The sequence below is a fragment of the Taudactylus pleione genome, unplaced genomic scaffold (assembly GCF_031769625.1).
Source record: "Taudactylus pleione unplaced genomic scaffold, aTauple2 ptg000556l, whole genome shotgun sequence".
NCBI lineage: Eukaryota > Metazoa > Chordata > Amphibia > Anura > Myobatrachidae > Taudactylus > Taudactylus pleione.
In genome coordinates, this window is record NW_028284958.1 from 6,048,877 (window position 1) to 6,072,892 (window position 24,016).

The 24,016-nt window shown below is 39.5% G+C and overlaps 1 protein-coding gene across 1 annotated transcript in view; it reads right to left on the reverse strand.

The window, feature by feature from the left end:
* The window catches only part of AKAP13 (A-kinase anchoring protein 13), a 312,402-nt gene that overhangs the window by 46,816 nt on the left and 241,570 nt on the right, over positions 1-24,016 (reverse strand). The window contains exons 12-19 of the mRNA XM_088452667.1: positions 20,328-20,692; positions 18,815-18,868; positions 16,988-17,050; positions 15,710-15,905; positions 12,602-12,713; positions 8,915-8,957; positions 5,773-5,905; positions 2,116-2,284 (exon numbers count right to left, since the gene is read on the reverse strand). Coding sequence (XP_088308793.1) covers positions 2,116-2,284; positions 5,773-5,905; positions 8,915-8,957; positions 12,602-12,713; positions 15,710-15,905; positions 16,988-17,050; positions 18,815-18,868; positions 20,328-20,692 — 1,135 coding nt within the window. The remainder of the gene's footprint in view (positions 1-2,115; positions 2,285-5,772; positions 5,906-8,914; positions 8,958-12,601; positions 12,714-15,709; positions 15,906-16,987; positions 17,051-18,814; positions 18,869-20,327; positions 20,693-24,016) is intronic.

Sequence of the window (24,016 nt, forward strand, 5' to 3'; positions counted from 1 at the left end):
CAGTAAGGTGGGATGCTTATGGGATAAAAGAATTTAGTGATAATACCATAGTGTCAAATAGCGATATCCCTGCATCAACATCCAGGGAAAGTCCCATCATCACTGATCCTAGGATTATGTGGCATTAACAGCAGTAGTGTGGGTGATAGTTGCAAAACGATGGGGGGGTTAGGACATATAAGTTTCAAAGGTATCAAAATAAAGGAATAGAACACGGATTACAAACATTAAAAAAAAAAAAGTTAAAAGTAGTAATAAACTAATTAACTTTATGGATGGGACTAATTGATTTAGCTTCTGGTAACTTTATACACCACAATTGTGTAACAATGTATCAGGACATTTTCTATACCACATTGTATTTAAATGATCATGGGACTAAATATTTTTCAACAAATAAACAGAAACTTTATTATTTTGTAATAAATTACCAATACCTTATAACCAAAGAGAAAAACACTTACACTGAATAATTATTGACAATAAAATGCACTGTTTCCTTAGCTTTTTACTTTGAGTGCTGGGCAAAATGACACTCGATGACTGACAGGATACGAGTTGTTGACTCCACACCACAATACAAAAACAACACTTGTAAGCAATGAAAAGATTGTTTGAACTGAAATTCTACTAGCAATGGTGTAGGTACTAAGTATTTATTACTGCAAAATAATTAGATGGTAAGTGTAGCAAAGTATTCACAAAACAATCAGCCTTTAGGCAGAGAATAATGTCTATGACAAACCCTGTTACAAACTATCCATGAACACAATTATTGTGCAAATGTTCTTAGCATTAGGCTTACTTTGACACGGATGTTCTTTAACATGGAAAATGACTATCATAATAACAACACAAAACAGCTGCAGCACACGCAGGGCTAAATATATACCTGCATCAAAGTAGTGGTTACATAACTCTAACCAGACCTGTCTTACACCTTGCACAATCCAAATAATATGTCTTACAACTAACATATGTACAGACTGTTACTGTTCATTTCAGTCTCTGATTCACCAGTACAGAAGTCACGCTGGATGAGGAATACAATGGAAAAATATCTAATACTAAAATTAAATATCACTTGTGTTGTGTTGTGTACCCACAGATTGACCGATGGGCCATGTTTTTAGCCTTTGCCAAAACACAACTAATGTTCACCAAATATGCAAATATATTCAAAAATATTAAATTATTAAGATGATTAAGTGACCCAAAAGGAAAACAAAATATTAAAATGATTGCATAAGAACTCAAAACAACAAACTCAAATTCTCCTGGTTTTAAGTGCACCTGTTGCCTAGTCACAGTGGAGGCTGCCATTTTGAGAGATAAACCAATATTCAAGGATTTGTGCTTCAATGTCGTCAACGGATCCCACTGAACATTATCATAAATATGATACAGCCAACAAAATGCCCACCTTTTGTATGCAAGATACAGATGTGTCCTCATACACTTCGCCAAAAGGTGTATTTTTAGTGTCTTTTTGATTGAATGTGCTAGACGTGATGTGACAAAACTGCTTCAAGAGACTGCACTGCTTTATTTGATATGCACCACTTGTATACCTGTATGCTACCCAGTCTAAATCTGCACAATGGAACTTGGTGTGACAAAAAGCTGCGGCTGCTACATGGTAGCATTTCACATAGAGATTCAGACTCAGTCGCACACAGATATGAAAGCGTCATATCAAATTAAGCAGTGCAGTCTCTTGAAGCGGTTTTGTCATATTGCGTTGTGACTAAAACTCACATTAGAGCAAAAAAGACGCTCGGCACAAGTCGCACGTGACCTGGCTCGCCGAGAAAGGATGTTAGGTGCTACTGCGGCAACAGTGTATGAGGACACATCTGTAGGTGTATACAATTAGAGGTCTTGAGCGTTGTACCCAAATTAGGAGTTAAACAAAAACATGTACAGTATATACACAAATTTGATAAATGAAGGGGAAATGATTAGTCATGGGTGCATTGAGAAACCATTTCCTTAAAAACAAACACAATTTTTTTTTAAATAAAAATAGACTTACTAACTCATGATGAGAAGCTTCAAAACCTACAGATGTGATATTGAAAAAAAAAACAGTTGTACAAACACATGGCCACTTACTTGCACAAAGATACCCATCTTTATGGGTGAAGGTCTTGGTGCAGTTGTTGCAGGTAATGGGACCGACCACTGGTATAGAGCTAAACAGATGTCCATTGACTGTTTTCTTATCCTTGTCTTTTTCTTTCGGGTCCTTTTCTTTTGGCTTATCTTTCTCTTTCTCTTTTTCCTGAGGAACACGAAGAATTAGGTTCTCAAAGGAAAAAAATATTTATGCTTTATGTGCAGACACAAACTCTGTAGAGAATAAGATGCAGAGCGTCTGCCAGCAAATCCATAATGGTTATACAGAGCACAGGATGACGATAAAACAACTGAAATGTACAGTCACTTCCCTGTAGTTAGACTAGCTGACATCGATAGCGTTCAATTAGTGCATAATAACTTTAGTAAGTACACAAACTGTGTATATGATACATTAAAAAAAGTCGTTACTATGAAATACAAAACACAAATCACTCCCCCAAACCCCTCCACAAAAGATAACTGAAAAACATAAAAGACGAATGTGCTTTAAGGTCATCAAATTCTATGTTTCTAGGACTCTATAATGACCACATACTGCATTGTGTTAGACAAGGGATTACTGTCACAATAAAGTCTATACATTGTCACCATGGATTGATCCTTTTCCAATGTTTACAAAATCTAGCGTGCAATAAATAAAGAAAAATGCTCCAGTTACTAAAGTATACCTTGGTAATTATATAAACCAACTTTATTCAGAAATAACAAATTGCTACCTTGAAATCCTGAAATAGACATTTCAAACCTGCAGACTGCGGATGTCAACCTGGCACAAATATAGTTCTGAGGTTCCAAAAATATATCTGAATATTCTGAGCAGACAACTAAAAAACAAGTTCTATTTTTGTTTTTATTTCACTAGTGAAAAGCACTCAGCAGTGGGCGTTACTTCACCAAAGAATACATACTCCTAAAAGTCCATAGGGTGAAGAGGGTGTTCCAAATAGCAGCCATTATATAAAGAACAAAAGCAGCTTATTGGATGATGCTGATTTAGCGCATAACATCTAACAACGCGTGCTTCCTTCCATCCTTACCTCACCATGTCTGGATCCTACAAATATGATCCTAATTTGAGGCACGTCAATAAATTTGCTCCATGGCATTTTGCACCTCGAGAGTAACCCACAAATACAGACACTAGTTAAGCTGCACCAACATGACAGCTGACCAGAGTACACTTCTCTTCATCCGGCAACTTGGGGCAAGGAAGGAAGTAAAGAAAAACTTGACTTCTGCTTTTTCTATTTTTTCTAATAAACCACAACTGTGCTAATATTTTCTGCTTTACTTCATTCCGACCTAAAGCTTTCTCGACTAAACAAAATGAAAAGCAATCACGATGCAGTACTGACTCTGCAAAATAGAAATATGGAATTTTAAAAGTGGAGCTCAGCCAGAGAGGGGAGGAAAAACAAAGTGAAACGGAACAGATGTTATGATTTTTTGGGGGAAAAAAAAATTCCAGCCTCAAAAACATTGAAACATATAAAGGTCCATGTTTTGTATAGAACAAGCTGGCTTAAGACATAAGGTTAAGTCAATTATGGGTGTGTATACCTATCATATAATTAGAGATCTATGCAATATGAATGCTAAATAGAGCGATGACATTGCAAGGCAAGTTTAGACAAATGCTTTCAAAGCTCATCTGTCAAACTTGCTGTCACTATGGATCATTAAGGCTACAAGGAAAGAAAAAATAAACCTTTGGCATGTTTTCCCATTTATATTATATTTTAATATATGAACAAAAAGAAAATATCATCTTTCTCTCTTTCTGTATATATATATATATATATATATATATATATATATACACATATATATATACACACACATACATGCGCACATATTATTGCTAATTTTTGGTAGTTGACTTTTTTTTTAGGCTTGAACACATTGATCCTGACATTTTCTAAGAATCCTCTTTGAATAGTCACTTCCATAACCAAATAAGAGGCATGTATGAAATCAGGTACACAGGTAATCAGTGAATCTGATTGGTTACTATGTGTTACATCATTTTTTCTAATTACCTGTGGGCCAGGTATCGTGAATGCTCCCCACAGAATTCTGACAATAATGTGTGTAGATCTTTGTACAGCAGCAAAATAAGACTATGGGGTCCATTTATATATGATCAAAGCGTAATTTCTCTCTAACAGCAAAAATGTGACCTTTCATAAACTGGTCCCCATGCTATAATTCCTGGGTGCAGTGTGCTTGTGAGTGTGTTACTGTTTACACCCCGGCAGAGTAGATTTGTTTTCAAGCGAAAGCTTCATGTACTATCAGACACAAAAAGAGAACTGGCTCAGCTTGCATAATTGCCATCTGTGGTAAGATAAATACAACATGTCCATGCTCAACATCCTTCCATATTCCTCTAACACAATGTTTGTGAATGTGTGGGAGGTGTGTGATGTAATGGCACAGGCCTCATGTAATATTATTACTGGTACAACACTGTGCTTTAACACAACCAAGAATGCAAATAAAGAGAGAAAATAAACGATGCAGAATGCAGACCACATGTCCCGTTTCTAAAGGTAAAGAGACCGCTATGAATACCGCACAGCGTCTGGACACAATACAGCTAATCAGAGATTATGGAGCAAAATACCGATTTACAGCACACTGCCGTAAAAAGTCACTGGCATAACAATAATATAGCTATATACACAGAAATCGCAGTGAATACTACTATTGTTTTAGAAAAAGCCTAAATTCTATTTCTTTAATGTCAAAATATTAGAGAATTTTTCCAATCAAAGCGGTTTTCAAAGTGCAGAAAGTAAAGCATTATCACTCCCATTGTGTTAATGGCTCTCAATGCAAGCATTCTTTGTATGAACCTGCTGTTCATTGTACTCTATGTTACAGCATCATAAGACATGTGGCAGTCTACACTCATAATAGTGCCCTAGGATCTCCTGCCTTCTATGCTTGAAACTCATTTATAAAAAGATCCCTGGATCTCTTATGTTGTCTTCACCAGAATTTCTGCAGACGCACTGAAAACAGATGTCCTATATTATAGTGACTGCAAAGAGCCTTGTAGCCAAAACTTGGAAAAATCCTCCAAATCAGCCTTTAAAGACCCTGTAAGGCACATATGTACATAGAGAAATGTAGAAGCCATCTTTTTTTATTGAATAACCCGGGTAGGGCCCGTTCACACTGCACTTCAACCGGGGGTCTCCGTGTTCAACCCTGCTCGATTCCCGGGTTGAAGTGCTGTATTGCTCGACCCGGGATATTTTTTAGTGGAGTATTCAAATTGCACCTAGTCCCAGGTTCACCCGGCAATAACCCAGGTTATTGGGCCAGTGTGAAAGGAGTATAAGTAGAGCCTCATATTATGTTTACAATCACAACACCTATTTTACGCTGCTAAAAAACCCCTCCAAAATATTATAATCTCTCAAACTCAGAACAGCATTTATCCTTACCAGTGCAGATGCTCCCGGAAGTACTTCCCCCTCTATTATTTTTACACCCACTGCCCCACTCCAAATATTTATAGAGAATTACATCACTGCAGATAGCAACATCGGAGACAGTTATTGCCACATAATCCTATGAAATAATTCAGAAATACAATTTACTTGATGAAGTTTAACCTACCTTAGTTTTCTTGTTGCTGGACATTTTATGCTTGAGGTAGCTAAACGTGCGGCTCACTTTCGTCCCACCTTTTCCTTCTGAGTCTTTACGAGGGGGACTTGGAGGCATGTGATTGCAGCCTTCCTCAGATATGCTTTAAGACACATTGAAAAATTTAATTGCTATTATGTTTCATTTCACCTACAACGTCGTCTCAGAGATTACTCCTTACCAAAGCGGGAAAAGTGCTGCAACAATTACAATAATACAAAAAGGGGAATTAAAGTAGCCGCAAAAAAGTGTCAACTTATTGCAGGTTAAGTCTTCGCACCTACCGTGCGTTAATTTTGTGATAACTCTTGGGAGATGTAGTTATGAAACAGGTGGATGAAATGCAGATGCACACAACACCGACAACGTAAACTGGACAGGTAAAAAGCGACATGACCTAAATACCGATATGCACAATACAGACAATATAAAAAAACCGACAGTAAACATTACCGATATAATGATACCGGCAGTCAATATACCGACACACATCATCATATTGCCGGTAATGAAAATACCAACACAAAATATATATGTTACATCACCGACAATCTCCAAATACTGATGGCTCAGAATACCGGCAATATAAAATTACTGATAACACCAAAATACCTACACAAACATACAGACAAATGAAATCCCGACAACATATAAATACCGAAAAATTAATTTCCAACAATAAACATATATACCGGCAAATGTGGCATTACCCCGCCGCTAGAAAGAGTGCGGTGCAGGTTTTGGAAATTACAGGGGATCCCTACTCGTTTTGTCCCGTTTTTCCAAAACCAAGACTGGCTCGGGCTGTTGGTTTTATATCTGCAGGTCTTCCATTGTAGGTATATATGTTGTCGGGATTTCATTTGCCGGTATATATGTTTATTGCCGGAATTTCATTTTTTGGTATTTACTGTATATGTTGTCGGGATTTCATTTGTTGGAATGTTTGTAGGTATTTTGGTGATGTCGGTAATATGTCTGTCGGTAATTTTATATTGCCGGTATTCTGAGCAATCAGTATTTGGAGATTGTTGGTGATGTAATATATCGGTATTCTAACCTGTCGGTATCAAGATGTTCAATATATCAATTATGTCGGTATTGCAAACCTGTCGGGAAATCAATTCTATATATATTATCTGAAGGTAAAATGTCCAGATCGGTCTATTAAATGTCAGTATTTTGATTAGATCGGCATTATGGTGACGGGGAAAATATTGTCGGCTTTGAATTAGCCGGGATTTCATACTGATTTCAACTCTTGCTGCTTTTGTGTAGGTGAAAATAGGGAAATATGCTAGGAGCCCCAAAAGAGTGTATTAGTGGCCCTAATAAAAGTTTTTGGGGTTATTAAATTATGTCAAATGGCTGTTATGTGCATTTTTTTTAAATGAGGGCGATTCAATTCAGCGCATTGGTAATAGCATCTGCAGCGAGCTGTTAGGGCGACTAAAGAATTTCTTCTTGCTCCCTCCTGAGGGTGCAAGGAAAATTTAAACTAAAGTGCCAGCCGTGAGGCTATTTTCTGGCTTCTCGAGGCCACCAGTTTAGTCCGAAAATGCCGGTTCTAGCAACTAAACACTCTGCTTTAGTCACGAGAACCGGTATTCTCCGACTTAAGTCAGGCTAAAATTTAATAGCTCCAGGACCAACATCCTAGCATTATTAACATTCTGGTCAATTGAATCGCCCTCAATGTTAGGAACGCAAGTGTTTTTTGACAAAATAAATGTTCTACTTAAATTGTAGGTGCATACAAATGCCTGTAAGTATATATTTATGTCATTTAAGGACACTTAAGGCACACATCCACTAGACGACAGGCAAAAGACTGCACTATTACAACATTGTAATCATGCAGTCGTTAGTCTGTCTGTGATGTGCCTGCACTGAACGAGCAGTCGTTCAGTGAAGGTACATAAATCATCTGCAAACACGTTGAACGTCAGGTTGTACAACATATTTGTACGATGATAGATGTCTAAACGACCAGCGGGAGTGTGCATCACTGGTCGTTTTAGACATTTTTTTTAAACAATCTGCAAACGATTTTCAAACAATTATTGAACAATTATCGAATGATAATGATCTAGTTATCGCTCAATTTAATCGTCTAGTGGATGTGTGCCTTTAAACGTTCAAAATATGCCACTAACATCCACTAAAACACCTGTCCCATTCATACAGCACCCCCATATATCTCAATCAACCCATTTTCCTGCACTTTATCACCCCCAATAATGACATCATTATCGTCCAAATTAAATCAATTAAAAAATAAATTTTGACTAATTAGTCCGTAAGGAGGGTGTCCCAGTGGTTCTGAACCAAGTCCCAACATTTCTAGATTAAAATAGTTATTTTCCCCAACTCTTCAACTGGTCAGGAGGAGGTGAAAAGAAATTTGCACAAAATCCTATGCAGAATTTGTACACCAAGAAACAGCGGCTAAAAGGAATGTACGTTAAGCATTTATTCGTACGAAAAGACGTTTTTCACAGCTAATTGAATTCCTCCCTCAATTGTGATATATCAAAATCACTAGGTGCTGGATCTATCTGAGGAACGGCTCTTTCACAGGACTCTTCAACATTTTCTACAAAACTCTGAACACTTCCATATAACCCAATTCCTGGACTTAATAATATGGTAATAGTCATCAGGTGCATGTTGCCCCCTGCTGGATCATTAATGTTTATTAAACTACAAGATGAGAATAAAATGTGAAAAAGGAACAACCTATTTAATTTAGTTGTAAGTTACTTTATCATATACCTTTTGCTGTAAGATATTGTGTAAGACACATCAACATTTTGCCCAGGGGGCAAACACCATTTCCTATGGGGATGAAGCATCACACACATGTTTATATTAACAGGATATTGGGGAAAGATTTGTCAAGATGGCAGCAAATTACAAGCTTGCAACCATGTTCTCATAAAGAATAATTATGATTAGAACTGTACCTCCATTTACAGTAACTGCATTATTGTCCTAACATGTTTTAGTGTCAGCCCCATCATAAAGGTATTGACCTCTTGTTTCCAGTGCCAGCTCTTTCCTAAGATGATATATCTGGTGTACAAGAGGGCAGCAATATATGTTCATTTACCTCAAAGCCAGAGAGTTGCTGGTGATATTTAAGGACCGTGAACCTGAAAAGGTTACAGAAAATAGAAAAAAAAATTAGCTTAATATATGTTAATCAACAGTTTGTAAAAGTCACCAGCCGTGGCTGCGTGAGATTGGAAGCGTGGCACTGTATAAGAGATTATACTGTGATGTGTAGCAACGGTGAGGATTTTCTATACTGCTGCATTGTGAATAGTTACATTCAACAGCTATGTAGCACAAAAAGGCTTCCTGGCGAATACACAAGAGATCTAGGTGAACACAAATATGTAACTAGAATGTTTCCAAGCAAAATCATACAGATTATCATCATGTTTACAGAAGAATATGGAAGATACTAGAGAGCCCATTACTAATGAAGAAAAACCTCTCATGGTCGTTAACCTGAATAACACAACATAATGTTCATGCACAAGCAGGCAAAGCACACACATGAATGAGAGTGCAGGGATCATGCTGAGGAAGATAGTGCTTTGTGGTGGCCGTATTTACTTACAGTCTGACTCATCCTCGCTGGACGATGAGCCAATAGAAAAGACATGCTTAGACTTAGGAATAAGCGGAGAGATGCTGAAGGAGAAGGATATTCGCCTCCTTGGTCGTGTCCGGCCCTGGGCTGAGAAGTGGGTTAACAGCAGACATTAGAGCATGCATGTTTAAGGCAAGCAAGAAAAATACAGAGGCCGACAGAAGCAGAGGCGCGGTCTGTGTGTTACGAACTGTAAGAAAATATATGGATGTACAGGCAATTCCAGGGTGAGATGCCAATGACAATATTACTAATGCATCACATGACAAAGAGAGGAAACATGCTGACCATGCAGTGAGTTTAGAACGGTTCATGTCTAGACATTAGAAAACACTGAACAAAATGGAGTTTATACTTTATACTACAAATTATTGAGGTGTTCTATCATTTTAACACTTGTTCATGCTGTTCTCAATTTTTATATAAATTAAGCAATTACAAGATATCAATACTAGTGTATGTATGGCACTACGTATGTACCTAGATGGGCTAGCTATGGTCTGAAAGTGCTGTATCCAGATCCATCTGCCCAAAGAATCAAACAAACCTGAAAGTTTGGTAGTGTAAGAGTAAAACAAAATATTTTATTTACACTGTTGATACAGATACTAATAGTTGACGTATGGATGTGTATATTTCTTGTTTGCTGTTTATGTATTTAGCATTCTGTCCGTGTCATAGATGCTTCTGTAGTATTTCAGTAGAATCTACTTTGTATGTACACTTTTATGAAATTAAAAAGCAATAAAGGTAAAGACAAACAAAAACAACACGTGCGCTGCACACAGACTGTTTGCAAGTTGGGAGATAACCTTCCACTTAATGAAAAAGCGTCCCAAAAATGAAGAACGCCCCTCACCATAATTAGAGGATTTTCAAGCTGTCCTGAATCAGAAGTAGTTTTAAAGCAGAAGTAATTTGTGGCTTGGCAATGGACAGTCACAGCACCTGTCCACAGGGTTGTGGCTGTTTAATCACAAGGGGCAGATTACTTTTGCGTTCAAGACAATAAAACATCTAGTAATTTTGATCGCACTCCAGAGATGCTGACACTAAATTTTCTTTTAGGGGGATTTTTTTTTAAATTCCTCTCCAGACTACAATATTTGTACAGGAACAAGAATGGTACAGGCTTCTCTAAAGGTGAGGAACCACTTTCATTTTCCAGAGAAAGAAGACTGTAGAACTGTGCAGAGATGTAAAGGCCCCCATACAACAGCATTTGATTGCGGCAATTCTGCAATTTGCAATCAATTGTGTATAAAAATCTTTCCCTTTTTCAATCGATTGCAGAATTACATTAAATTACAGGGTCACTGTAAGCTTGCACAACTCATAAAAAACACCCAATACGTTCTAGGAGCTAAATGTCATCAATCTGTAGACCAGGACCATCTTGGGGAACTACCCATGTCATACCATGTAGTTGCATTACACAGGGCAGAGGATTGTGCATGCACTTAATCTCATTTAGTAGACGAATATCCTTATTTTAAGTCAATGAACCAAAACATTATCAAGCAATTCAAGTGAGGATTATTTCCTGGAATTTGTCAAAAAATGTGACACTGCAGAAACAGAAAGTATGCATGGTTAGGGGTGGAAACAGAGGTTCTACTGTATTTAAGGATAAATACATACATGTATTGGTGAGTTCTTCAGAAGGGAAAGCTAGCTGGCATAACCTTTACCACTAAATATGATGGGTTTGTCTACTGATAGTTATCACAGTGTATTTCAGCCCAGGAGTCATGCTCCAGCTGCAGAGTACTTCACACTTTTGCATTATGAACCCAGTGTGCTGGCGATAAAAAAAAGCCATGAACCAAACGGCTCAGTGTACATCCCCAGAGCTGGATTAACAGCAGGGCATCCGGGGAGGTCGCCCAGGGGCCACCACACATAGCTACCTCACCAGAGCGGGGACACTCTTGCATATGTGAACTTGGGTTCTGTGTGGTGTAAGCTGAACTACAGTGTGTTTAACACATTTGTGGTGCTGGAAGTATTTACACATTATACTTTTAATAACATTGCCAGGACAGCTTACTGAAAGTTTTATTGGTAGCGGCCCGATAAATTAGTTGCCCTGGACCTAAAAAAAAAACAACGTAGTCAAACCATATATATCCCTATAGGGTAGTGGTCAGGGAACAGGGGTAAATTACAACACATGGGGTAAAAATTTAATTCCTGGGGGTAATGGACGGACAGCCGGGCATGCATATGAATCATTTTATTATAGAATGATTCATATGCATGCCCGGCTGTGCCGCAGGAAGACTCCAAGCCGGATGCCCGTTGAGATGTTATTACCAGCGGGCGCCTGGCTCCTTTCCCTGTAGCGCAGCATTAGCCGGAGGCTGGAGTTCTCTTCTGAACTCCAGCTTCCGCCTCTCTCCATGCGCACTATGTGAGACGTCATGACGTCTCGCCAATAGTTCCGAGGAGCAGCCGGGTGGACAGGACAGTGGCAGATGCAGGAGCGGGGATTAAGGCAAGTGTTTTTTTTTTTTTTTTTTTGTACAAGCGGCACTACAGGGGCATTATATGGGGGCACTACTACAGGGGCATTATATGGGGGCACTACTGCACTACTACAGGGGCATAACTATGGGGGCACTACTACAGGGGCATAATATGGGGGCACTACTGCACTACTACAGGGGCATTATATGGGGGCACTACTACAGGGGCATTATATGGGGACACTACTACAGGGGCATAACTATGGGGGCACTACTACAGGGGCATTATATGGGGGCACTACTGCACTACTACAGGGGCATAACTATGGGGGCACTACTACAGGGGCATAACTATGGGGGCACTACTATATGATATCCTTCCTTTCAAATCAAGGGTGTAACGTCAGCGTATCTAAATATATTTTGGGGTAAAAGGTAAAAAAGTTCCCTGACCCCTGCTATAGGGGAACCTTACACTGTTACAGACAGCTGGGATCACCGATATCAGTACGGGCAGGAGGAGTGTTCAACCGCCATTACGGACCAGGGCTTCCAACCCAAGATAAATGTACTCTGTGGCCAGTGATTATGCACAAATATAAGTGAAGCTATGCAATACCTGGAAAAACATCACCTATAAATAACAAAAAATATGACTCCGTTTACTCACTCTCCACAAGCGGATTGCCGATTGCTGTTAGCGACATAGACTTTGATAAGTGAGGAGCAGAAACTGACCCGGAGTAAACAAATCCCCGAAAGCGAGTATGTCCACATCCCTCCTGAGATAGGAACAAAAATGTAGTCACAACAAAACAGACTGTGCTTGATTAATGTTTACAGTTTAAAATAGGTAGTACTATGACTTAATTTTAAAAAAACAATATGCCGCCTTTTAAACTTAGTATGACATATATACACACATATATATATATATATATATATATACATACATACATATACACACACACACACACACACACACACACATACATATATATATATATATATATATATATATATATATATATATACACACACACACACACACAGGATAGCGGTAGCACTCCAAAGGGATTTCAGCACAGCGATCAATACCAAAAAAAAAGTTTTTATTCCAAATGTTTCAGATACTCATAGCTTTCTTGAAGAAAGCTTTGAGTATCAAACATTGGAATAAAAAACTTTTTTCTTGTATTGATCACTATGCTGAAATCCCTTTGGAGTGCTGCTTCAATCCTGTATATTGTGGGAATCCTTGTTTGCCCTTTGGAAGTGCACCCGGGTAGCTGACTTTGTTGAAGTAGTACCGGCTCCTGCCCTGATGAAGGTCATGTGTTGTGACCGAAAACGTTGACTGAAGGAGTATGTATTAATTCTCTGTGAATAAACTAGCTTTCTACAAAGACCCTGGTGACTGCTCTCTATTTTTCTATCTATTTGGATTATACAAAAGCAGTCCTACAACTAACATCTCCTCTTACCTCTCATGAACTATCAATATATCAGATAAGCCTCAGAGCCTCTGTTTATATACCATTTGTGATGTTTTTTACTACAGTATTTGCATATTTATTTGAAAAGCTCTTATATATGTCTTTGAAAGACATAAAATAATTGTATACAGTACGTGATTTATAGTTGTTTACCATATATATTTACTTATCTTGTCTTTTTATTTTTATTTAAAATAAATAATTTTTTTAGTCAGAAAACAGTTTTGATTGTCCACACTATTTGCACTCTATTAGGGGGTAGCATTGTTTTATAATAAAGACTAAGTTTTTCATATCCGCACTATGCACTTTATGGTATAAATACTACACGATTTTCTGATTTACTTGAATTAGCTTTTTATCATTATTTATTTATGCACGGCACTTTGTTTAGCACATAGACGCTCTGAAACAGATCCAATTTTTACACATTTTTATCAACAACAGATCACCACTGTTGTATTCTTTCTGTTTGAGCGGACACCCATACTATAGGGGAGTGCTATATACACACGATTTTGTATTTTAAAAAGATATATATTTATAAGAAACACGTTTTATATATTTATTTCTGACTGAAAAGTATTTTATAAAAAGAAATTTTCTTTATTGAACTGAGTAAGGGTGTGTATTATCTTTTGGCGCTGGGTCCTCTCATTTTCACTATATATATATATAAAATATATATACATACACAGTGGTGGCCAAAATTGCGGACACTTTTTGAAATTTGAATGTTTTTCAACTTCGAATGCTTAGAAAAACTATTACACTTCACGCAGTGCAATGATTCATATATCAAATGAAAGGAAATTTAATGCTGAATTCAACACAATAAACTGAGGTACAATATTTGCATTACAAGGGAAGTTATGCCGTGAAAACAACACTTAGGACAGTAACATCATAAGTACACAGGGATTTTCACCCTATCAGTATTTTGTTGGGTATCCTTTATTTTTCAAGACCGCAGCACAGCGACGTGATCCAGGATTGTGGTGTTAAGTGAAAATGGTCTTTCGTATGCAGCAATTGCGAGAGAAATTGGTGGGAATGAGCCTCTGTACCACAGGGAGCCGTCTTGCCTTCAATCCAGTCAGCCGCCAGTGCTGCGGCCACCGCCACTGAGGTGGCGGAGCGGCAGTGGGGGAGTCCTATAGGACGCCTTCCACTGCCCATTCAGAAGTAAACTAAGTAGAAAATAAATAAAATAAATAAAACTGGAGGACTATCTAAAATAGCCCCCTTAATAACCGATGCCCAGCTCCTGCCGGCACCAAACTTAAAACTGAGGCCCTGATTCAGAGCCGCTCTGAACCAGGGCCGTCCCTGCTCCTTTTTGGAGCGGCCTCTTGGCCGCTCGCATAGCTGTGGGTGACAACCCACAGCTATAGTGAGCGGCCACAATGATGGTCGCGATGGTCAAGACCATCGCGCCCATCGGGCTTGCGACGAGACCCTGCGGTAGGGTCTCGCTGCCGCAAGCCCAGGAGTGCTTTTGGCTCTATCAGACCCAAAAGCACTCCCACTGACATCACTAGTGATGTCAGTGGGGCCGGCTCCAGACGGTAGGCGTTCCCATGGGAACGCCTCCGTCTGGGCAACCACGCCCACGGCACGCCCACCAAAGGGGGCGTGCTGTCAATCACCATCGACAGCAAGCCCCCTTTGGTACGAGACCCTTGACGGCGTCTTGGCCGTCATTATTCGGGTCTCGTGCATGCGCACGACGGAGGCGCCTTCGTAGTGCGCATGCGCATTTGGGCACCACCGACCCGCTTGTGAGCGGGTCAGAATCAGGCCCTGAGATCCAGTGCCTGGGACCGCGGTATAGAGGAAAGGAGCCTGGGCTTGTAGGTAATTTGCCTTAACCGTTTGGTGCCCAGACTCTCCTTCTCCAGGTTATACTCAGAGTTGTCCCTGTGCCTTCTAGTGGAGGAAGTAAAAAACAAATATCCATGGAGCAGCAAATGTGCGCATATAACCCTTGGTTAATGAGAGAGGTCAAAAGAAAGGCAAGACTGTTTCAAGCTGGCAGTAATTCAAATACACAGTTTACAACAGTGGTGTGCAGAAAATGCACAGCACATTGAACCTTGAAACGGATGCAGCAGCTGAACACCACATCGGGTTCCACTACTATTAGCTAAGAACACAAAACTGTGGCTACAGTGGGCACAGGCTCATTAACACTGGACAGTCTTAAAAACGTTGCCAGGACTGATTAATCTTCGTTTTCTGGAACAACATACACATCAGATTTTTTGTCCCCTATAATGTACCTCAAGTTTAGATCTGTTTTTCCTCTGATCAGGTTCTTGCTCTTCTTCTGTCAGGGAAATCAAGGATCCGCGATCCTCTCCTTCATATGTTGATCTTCCAGTTCGCTTGCTGGTGTCAGCAACAGAGGAGGAGTCATGAGCGCTAGATGGGCTTTTCTCATTATCCACGTCAGCAGCAAGGCCCTCCAAGCTGTAACTAAACACAGACCAAGCAGGTATGTTAACTGGGCAGCAAAATGGCAATAGCTGAAAAGTTTAAGTGTGACGCTGACAGTTACTGAACAATGAGCATTTTAATTATTGATTTGACAAGATAAGCAAGACACCATATTAGTTACACATAAGCTATATTGACAGTATATATTTCTTATTGCCATGTAGCAAAGATAAAAAATTTTTTTTTAAATTGCTATGTTAGTATTGAGAAAATCATTTGGGCACTGTTGCAATTATTTAGTTACCCCTATAATAGGACAAAGCTAAAAATGTAAGTGATGTACCTTCCACAGGCTAAACATAATTTGTTGCATGGCATTGCCAAGCTGTTTTAAAACATATTTAATTGCCTTATTAGTAAAAATGAATTAACTTCATCCTGATGAGGAGAACTCTGGTGGTTTCTCGTGTCACAGACTGAAGTTTAATGAGATGTTCTCTCAGCTCTGTATGGGATCCTTCATATAGTGCGAGTGGCCATCACAGCAGCAAACAAGCGGCATAAAAAGCAATGCTACCGCTGATGAATAATGCCATGTTAATGGACTTGCAGACGGTTTAGTCCAGCCTGTCACCTAAAGCACACAGACAGCAGAAAGTAGCACAAGACAAAGTTGCACCAATGACTTTACAAAGTTACGGCCACAGCGCAAATAATGAGGCAAAATAACAGACTGGGCACACTTATAGCAGAGAGACCACACTGTACATATTACTGCAAGAGGAATCTAACACCGACATAGGTTAATGTATGTTGTTTATTCAAGCACTCAATATGCTTAAAATGGGCCTGCGCACAGTGGATGAAATCATTTTGCGGGCTATAGCAATATATTGCACTCCCTACCAATTCACTACACGACATAAAGGCATCAATGAAGCCACTACTGTAGTTCCTAGTGAATGGATAGGTAGATTTCTAATACTGGTACAGCCATTAAAGGACTGCTTCCACTCTGCATAAGAAGTGCACATTAAACATTAACAAAGCCGCTGCATAGCTTTTGCCCTGAGCATACATAACAGCAAATGCAATTCCCTTTCTGTCTCCAAATACTATACCTTCTATAATTAAAGGCACCACCCTTAGAAGTGAATTGTGCATCTGATGGACACCAGCTCATACTAAGAAGAGCGACCACAAAGAGAGGGGAAAAGGGAATATGTTAATAGATGATGTGACATAGCAACACACGGTGTCTCGTGGTGGTAATACTAAGGCAAGGAAAGAATAAAAGGGCAGTGATGCCTAAAGGACAAGTACAACAAGCAGAAATCCCAAATATATATATATATATATATATATATTATATATATTTATATATACACATATACACACACACACATATATATATATATATACACACACACACACACACATATACAAGTTTCCTTGCCATTACATAAAATAAATGGGTGTTGTATGCAGTCTTGCTAGCAATGTGAGGCCAAGCTTGTACCAAGTTACAAGTGGCTGTCTACAGTGTTACAATGTTACTATCTCCTCACAAGAAGTCACCATTATTTCCATTTATGCATTTCTCAAAGGAAGTTTCCACATGTAAAAAACCTTCCATGATTACACACTGACCCTTACGGCAATTTTACCAAACTTGAGCATGAATTTGGTCTCTCTTTTTGTAAATATAAATACATTAGGTAGCCTTAATGACTGGTCTGCTGATCATGGCTTCCATAGTTTTAAGGGTAACATCTCTTTCCAAATATACTTCAGTTGAAATCAAGTGCACTTAAAGTAGTTATTGCCACTGGGACTTTGGACCTTATTCAGAGGCGGCCGTACGGTCTACGACCGCCTCGATGTTTGGCCAGTGCGCATGCGCACGAGGGAGCCGGCTCCCTCGTGCGCATGCGTGAGACCCGCTACGACCGACAGCGCTGGTCGTAGCGCGTCTCTTTCCAAAGGGGGCGAGCTGTCGATGTTGATTGACAGCTCGCCCCGTTTGGAAGGCGGGACGGGGGGGTGGTAGCCCAAACGGAGGCGTTCCCATGGGAACGCCTACCATTTGGGGGAGGCCCCACTGACATCACTAGTGATGTCAGTGGAGAGCTTCCGGCTCTGACAGAGCCAGAAGCTCTCCGGGGCTTACGACAAGTGAGACCCTACCCTAGGGTCTCATCGTAAGCCCCGATGGTTGCGATGGTCTCTGACCATCGCGACCATCACCCGACCGGTCGTTAGAGCTGTGGGTGTAAACCCACAGCCTAACGACCGCAACAGAGGCGGGCGGTCAGGATGCAAGTGGCCGCCCAGTTTCTGAGCGACCGCTTACATCCTCCGACCGCCTCTGAATGAGGTCCTTTGATTCATACCAATATCCCCTGAATAATAAAGGGTGATTATGTGGTGACATGTACAAAAGCTGTCTGAAAAAGACTGCTGGGAAGATCTATCAAACCTCCTTAAAAAGGACAAGTGGACTAGTTGACCATAGCAACCAGTCAAATTCTAGCCATTATTTATCAACTGCATTGAAGAAAATGATAGGCAGAAGCCGATTGGTTGCTATGGTCATTTTTTCCCCATGCCCTTTTTAGAATAATTGATACACCTCCCCCTGTATCACCTGGCAAGCAGGGAAAACCAAATTTAAAAAAAAATCAAGTTATTTCAGGATTTAAGTAATTTAGCAGAGAAAAATGTGTCTTTTGTCTTCTCTAAAGTGGTGAGGCCTCTTAAAGAGCCTAAGCGATTTTCAGAAAGTGGACATAACAGATCTATATACTGTATGTGTGGTATACAGTACACTGATATTAAATGTGTTAAGTGGAACTACAGACTTACACAACCCTTTGTTAATATGGGGATGCAATGACATGGTAAGTAGAGGTGTATAAAGGCAGAGAAATGGATTGTTATTTTGATACCTTCTTCTATGAGCTGTTGGCTTCCTTACAACATCCCCCAGAACACGCAATGAACTGAAAATGAATCATTGAGATGGATCAGCACTGGTCAGAAGAGAAAGAATGAAACAATGGGGGCAGGAGATGGTGGAGAAGGAGCACAGGAACAAATGCTGGGCAACCAGAAAGACTATGAAAATGAGAACGATTCTAGCTGGTTGCCTTCACTAGGCTACATATTGGTAAGGACTTTGCAATACTCGTCTACTGAAATAGCGTTCTACTGTAATTTCTACCAAGCAATTACTCGTTCCCTGGGCATGCTCCAAATTCATGAAAGCAACGCTGAAAACTGTTTAGATCAACTGATGCAGAAGTTGTTTGGCCCCATCTGTTCTGTATTAGCTGTAATTGCTACGTCCGTGGACTTCATTAGTATCTGAAGCTCATTATGCCCCCTCGGTGTTCTGTACTTTCCATACAAGCAACTGTCGTGTTACATTTACATAGTTAATTCCACGGAGCAGGAATCACACAACAGAGAGAGAGCGCAAGTTACCAGAGAAGGTCTAATCCTTAGAGAGGACCATAGTTAAATCTATTTGTGCCAAAATAATAGATTAAATGAATGTCATGACAACATAAAGACTAAAAAAAAAAAAAAAGAAAAGACATTATACTGAATAATTGCGAAGCAGATCTATAATTATAGCACCATGATTTCAATCAACAGAATGACTAATTGTTATTTGGCTGTCATATTTTCAAAGGTACACTCTATGTTCATTAAAAACTACAGTGCTCCCTATCTGCCACCTCTTTATAATGCCTCAAACTGTGCGCAAAAAAATCTAGATTATTTAAACAGTAAAGGACTTTAACACAGGTGTGTCAGCTGATATTTCACATCAGTACTAGGTCTACAACTGATGTGTGATTTTTGTGTTTTTCAGCTTGTGCTTGAAGCTTATTTATTTATTAGACCCTGGTCCATAATGAAACCAGCTTACTACCACTTTGCTGGGGAGTTAAACTGTTACTTGGTAACATTTAGCTGGTAAGATTAAATGTGCGCCAACGCTAACCTCATTATTTCGGGAAACTTGGCCTGTGAAACAGTTTTTGCATGACTAGAAGTGCTGGGAAGTCATTTGCTAATAGCTGCATATGCCATAACGATGTGATCTTGCAATAAATCATGGATATATAATTTCCCTATCACAACAGTCAAGAGCAATGGTTAAATGTGGAAGAAACAACAAAGGAACAAATTCTATTTTTTCCATATATACAGTTCATTTTTGTGCCATTAAATCTCTTCAACTTGTGGAAGATATTTTCCACTGCCTAGGCTTCACATGTATTTTCAAAAACCACATGGTAATAATGACACTTATGTTGTGCAGTATGAAAACAACTTGTGCTCATAATGTTTCTCAGTAAAGACTGTACTTCAGAGTTTCCACTTTCCATAGGTGTCTGAAGCAGTTGTTCCAGAAGTTCTACGTTTAAAGTGATAAAACGCTACACTCACCTCCTGCGGTTGATTTCAGCATCACTGCCGCTTTGCTTTCCTGGCTCCCAGCTATGCCTCCTGAAAGGAGAAAGAGAGCGGATGGCACTCTTAGACCGAGTGTTATGTGGAGACACTTCTGTAATATTGTCCATCTCCTCTCCTTCAATCTCAGACACTACAGAGTTCTCGCACTCCCTCTCCTCAACAGATGCAGTCACTGTGCTGCTGCAACTGCTGTCCAAGCTGTTCCGTTCTCTGTGCTTTTTCATGTCAATGGTACGAGGGAAGGAGATGTCACTTCCATGGGAAGAGGTCCTCTCTAGAGAAGTAGTGTCATCTGAACCAGAGCTGGTAGCATCACACAAAGATTGTTCCTCTTCAAGCTGGAAACACACAAGATGAATATTATATCAATGATCTGATTCCAGCAATCAACTATGTTGATGTGAAACCAAACCAAAGCCTGTATTACCTGGAAACAACTGTATTATCACAATAAAGTGATATATAATTATTCGCCAAAATGAGTTGTAAATGTATGAAGTTCACATAAGATAATTTTTTAATGGATGTCAGAGTACAGATCGTTTTATAGAATCATAACACATGGTCATAGTCAATGGAGGATACGGTGTAGAATGAGCTTCACAAATTCCTTTGCCAGATTATGGGACTGCAGTCTGTTGTTCTAGAGAAGGTCAACAATTCTACAAGCATGATAACAAAAACCCCAGTGGATGCAGCGAGGCACTAACACTGAACTAATCTTCTCAGGAAGGCATGACGCCTAACTGGTAAAGAGGATAGAAGTGTGGGAACAAAAAAAAATTACTCACTCACATATTAAAAATTAGAGATGTGCAGGCTCGAACTGGTTCAGATTTTCCCGCCAAGTTTGGATTTTTCCTGCCAAAATTCAGATCTCAGAAAGAGGCAAAACATCATCTTTCATGGACAAAAGTCCACGTTTTGTCTCTTTCGGAGATCCGAAATTTGGCGGGAAAATGCAAACCAATCCGAGCCTGCACATCTCTATTAAATTTTTTTATTTATTGTAATTACTGCATACCAGGAACACACCACAAGACCTGCTGTTTTGGAGATGCTCTGAACCAGTCATCTAAACATCACAATTTGGCCCTTGTCAAAGTTGCTCGGATCCTTATTGTGGGTACACAGTGGCAGATATATTGGCCAATGAATTGATCTTCAAATATAGTGTGTACTGGCAATATCTCTGTACGACGTTCACAGACATATCGCGTTGGCTACACAGCCATGGCAGATATATCTGAAGATATATATCTGTCCATCATGCTGTGTGTACGGGCGATCAGCCGACCTCCCGTACACTTGCAGCGGCAGCCGTGGACAGATGGAAGATGATGGTTGTTAAGTGTGTATGAACAACCATCATCTGCAGATATATCTGCTAGGTGTGTACCCCCTTTACACTTGCCCATTTTTCCTGCCTCCAGCACAACAACTTCATAAACTGAGCATTCACTTGCTGCCTAATATATCCCACCCCTTGACAAGTACCATTATTACGAGATAATCAATGTTAGTCACTTCACCTGACAGCGGTTTTAAAGGTGTGGTTGATCGGTGTATACGCAAATACATACACACACACACACACATACATACATATAAACAAAAAATATACACCTTTATCATGCACAAAAATGTTAAATTGTGCCGGTTTGGGGAAGTTAATTTAATTTTAATACAATAGTTGCTCCTCATGTTAGGCCCCTAACATATGCACACATCTATTATTTGGTACACAATATACAGTACCAGTCAAAAGTTTGGACACACCTTCTCATTCAATGGTTTTTGAATATTTAAATTATTTTCAACATAGTAGATTAATACTGAAGACATCAAAACTATGAAAGAACACATATGGAATTATGTTGTAAACAAAAAGTGTTAAATCAAAATATAAAATCAAAATTATATTTTAAATTCCTCAAAGTAGCCCCCTTTTGCTTGGATGACAGCTTTGCACACTCTTGGCATTTTCGCAATCAGCGTCATGAGGTAGTCTCCTGGAATGGTTTTCCAAAAGTCTTGAAGGAGTTTCCAGAGGTGCTGAGCACTTTGTTGGCTGCTTTTCCTTCACTCTGCGGTCCAACTCATCCCAAACCAGCTCAATTGGGTTTAGGTCGGGTGACCTAAACCCAACATTACTCGCAGTACTATACTATACTGCCTTCTCTCTTCTTTTGATCATAGGAGCATAAATAAGAGTCTGGGAAACAACAGGACCTAACTTCATCACTTATTGGATGACAGATAAACCCATATTTTTTTATTTGGTACACACATATATCACCTATTATTTAAATCCATTGTCACCAGTACCTACTACACTATCAGGCATGTGTATTTAAATCACTCCTAAGGGGGGTATCCACTACACGATTAAGTGGAACGATTTAAAGGTCACGATCGTTTGATCGCTCAATCGTTTGCAAATCATTTGCAAAAGTGTCTAAAACGACCAGCGACGCGGTTGCCCGCTGGTCTTTTAGACATCTATGATCTCTCCAACATGCTGGTCAACCTGACAATATCGTCAGGTTCAGCATGTTTCCAGATGATTGATGAGCCTGCACTGAACGTCTGCTTGTTCAGTGCAGGCTCATCACACAACTGACAAACGACTGCACGATTACAATGTCGTACTCATGCAGTCGCTTTCAGATCTGGTAGTGGATACCCCCCTTTACATAATTCTTTCATCTGATCGCCAATCAGACCATCTAAAAGACTGCTGCTACCTTGTACTTCAAGGAAGTTTATTTTAAGACTTTGTTTATTGCAATTTGTGTGTATTTTGTCAACACAGTGGTAATATTGTTTGGTCAGACACCACATGTATGTATAAAATGTAACTTTTATTTACTCACAGAGGCTTTAAATTAAGTGCTGATCTATCATATTTTGTTTCATAATATAAATATATATACACACACACAATTTTATATTGGATACCAATATCTTCTCCAAATTACAGTGCTGTCTGTTAGAGGACAAGTCTGCACATACAGTAGACATAATAAACACGTATCAGCATATGCCAGATGTTAACCACACAAAGCATTCATAGCGTGTGCAAATGAAATTTGGTTGTAAAAAGGATCATCCTGCATACAAATCACATGAAAGTAGCACTGTATGGAAGTTGTGCACAAATACACTATGTCAAACGTAACCATGGATAGAGTCTTATTGCGTGCCATGCAGTGTACTTTTGCTTGGCTATAGCTTGTGACTACACACTTACTAATCTGTACTGCTCTGCTCCATAATCATCCTCTGTGGAAGGAGAGAACAGGAAAAGTCTCCACACAGAGCAGCAGACAAGTCAGTGATGTCATCCTGCACTCATCCTTCTCTGAAACACTGCTGCAATCTGTGGCTACAATGGACAGACTCCTCCACAGGAAATAGACAACATACTGTCGCAGCAACACTAGGCTCTTACAAATAAGCACATTAAAAGCAAAATCCCCCCACCCAGAAGGAAAGAATAAATCAATTGAGGCTACACAAAAGACTAAATAGAGAAAAGAAAGCTGTGTTCTTGTTGCTGCAATTGTTGGGAAGTTTATAAAAGTTAAAGCTCTCCAAAATAAAAGCAGCTACAAATGACACTAGCATACAGACACAGGGATCAGCATTAGCTGTGCTCT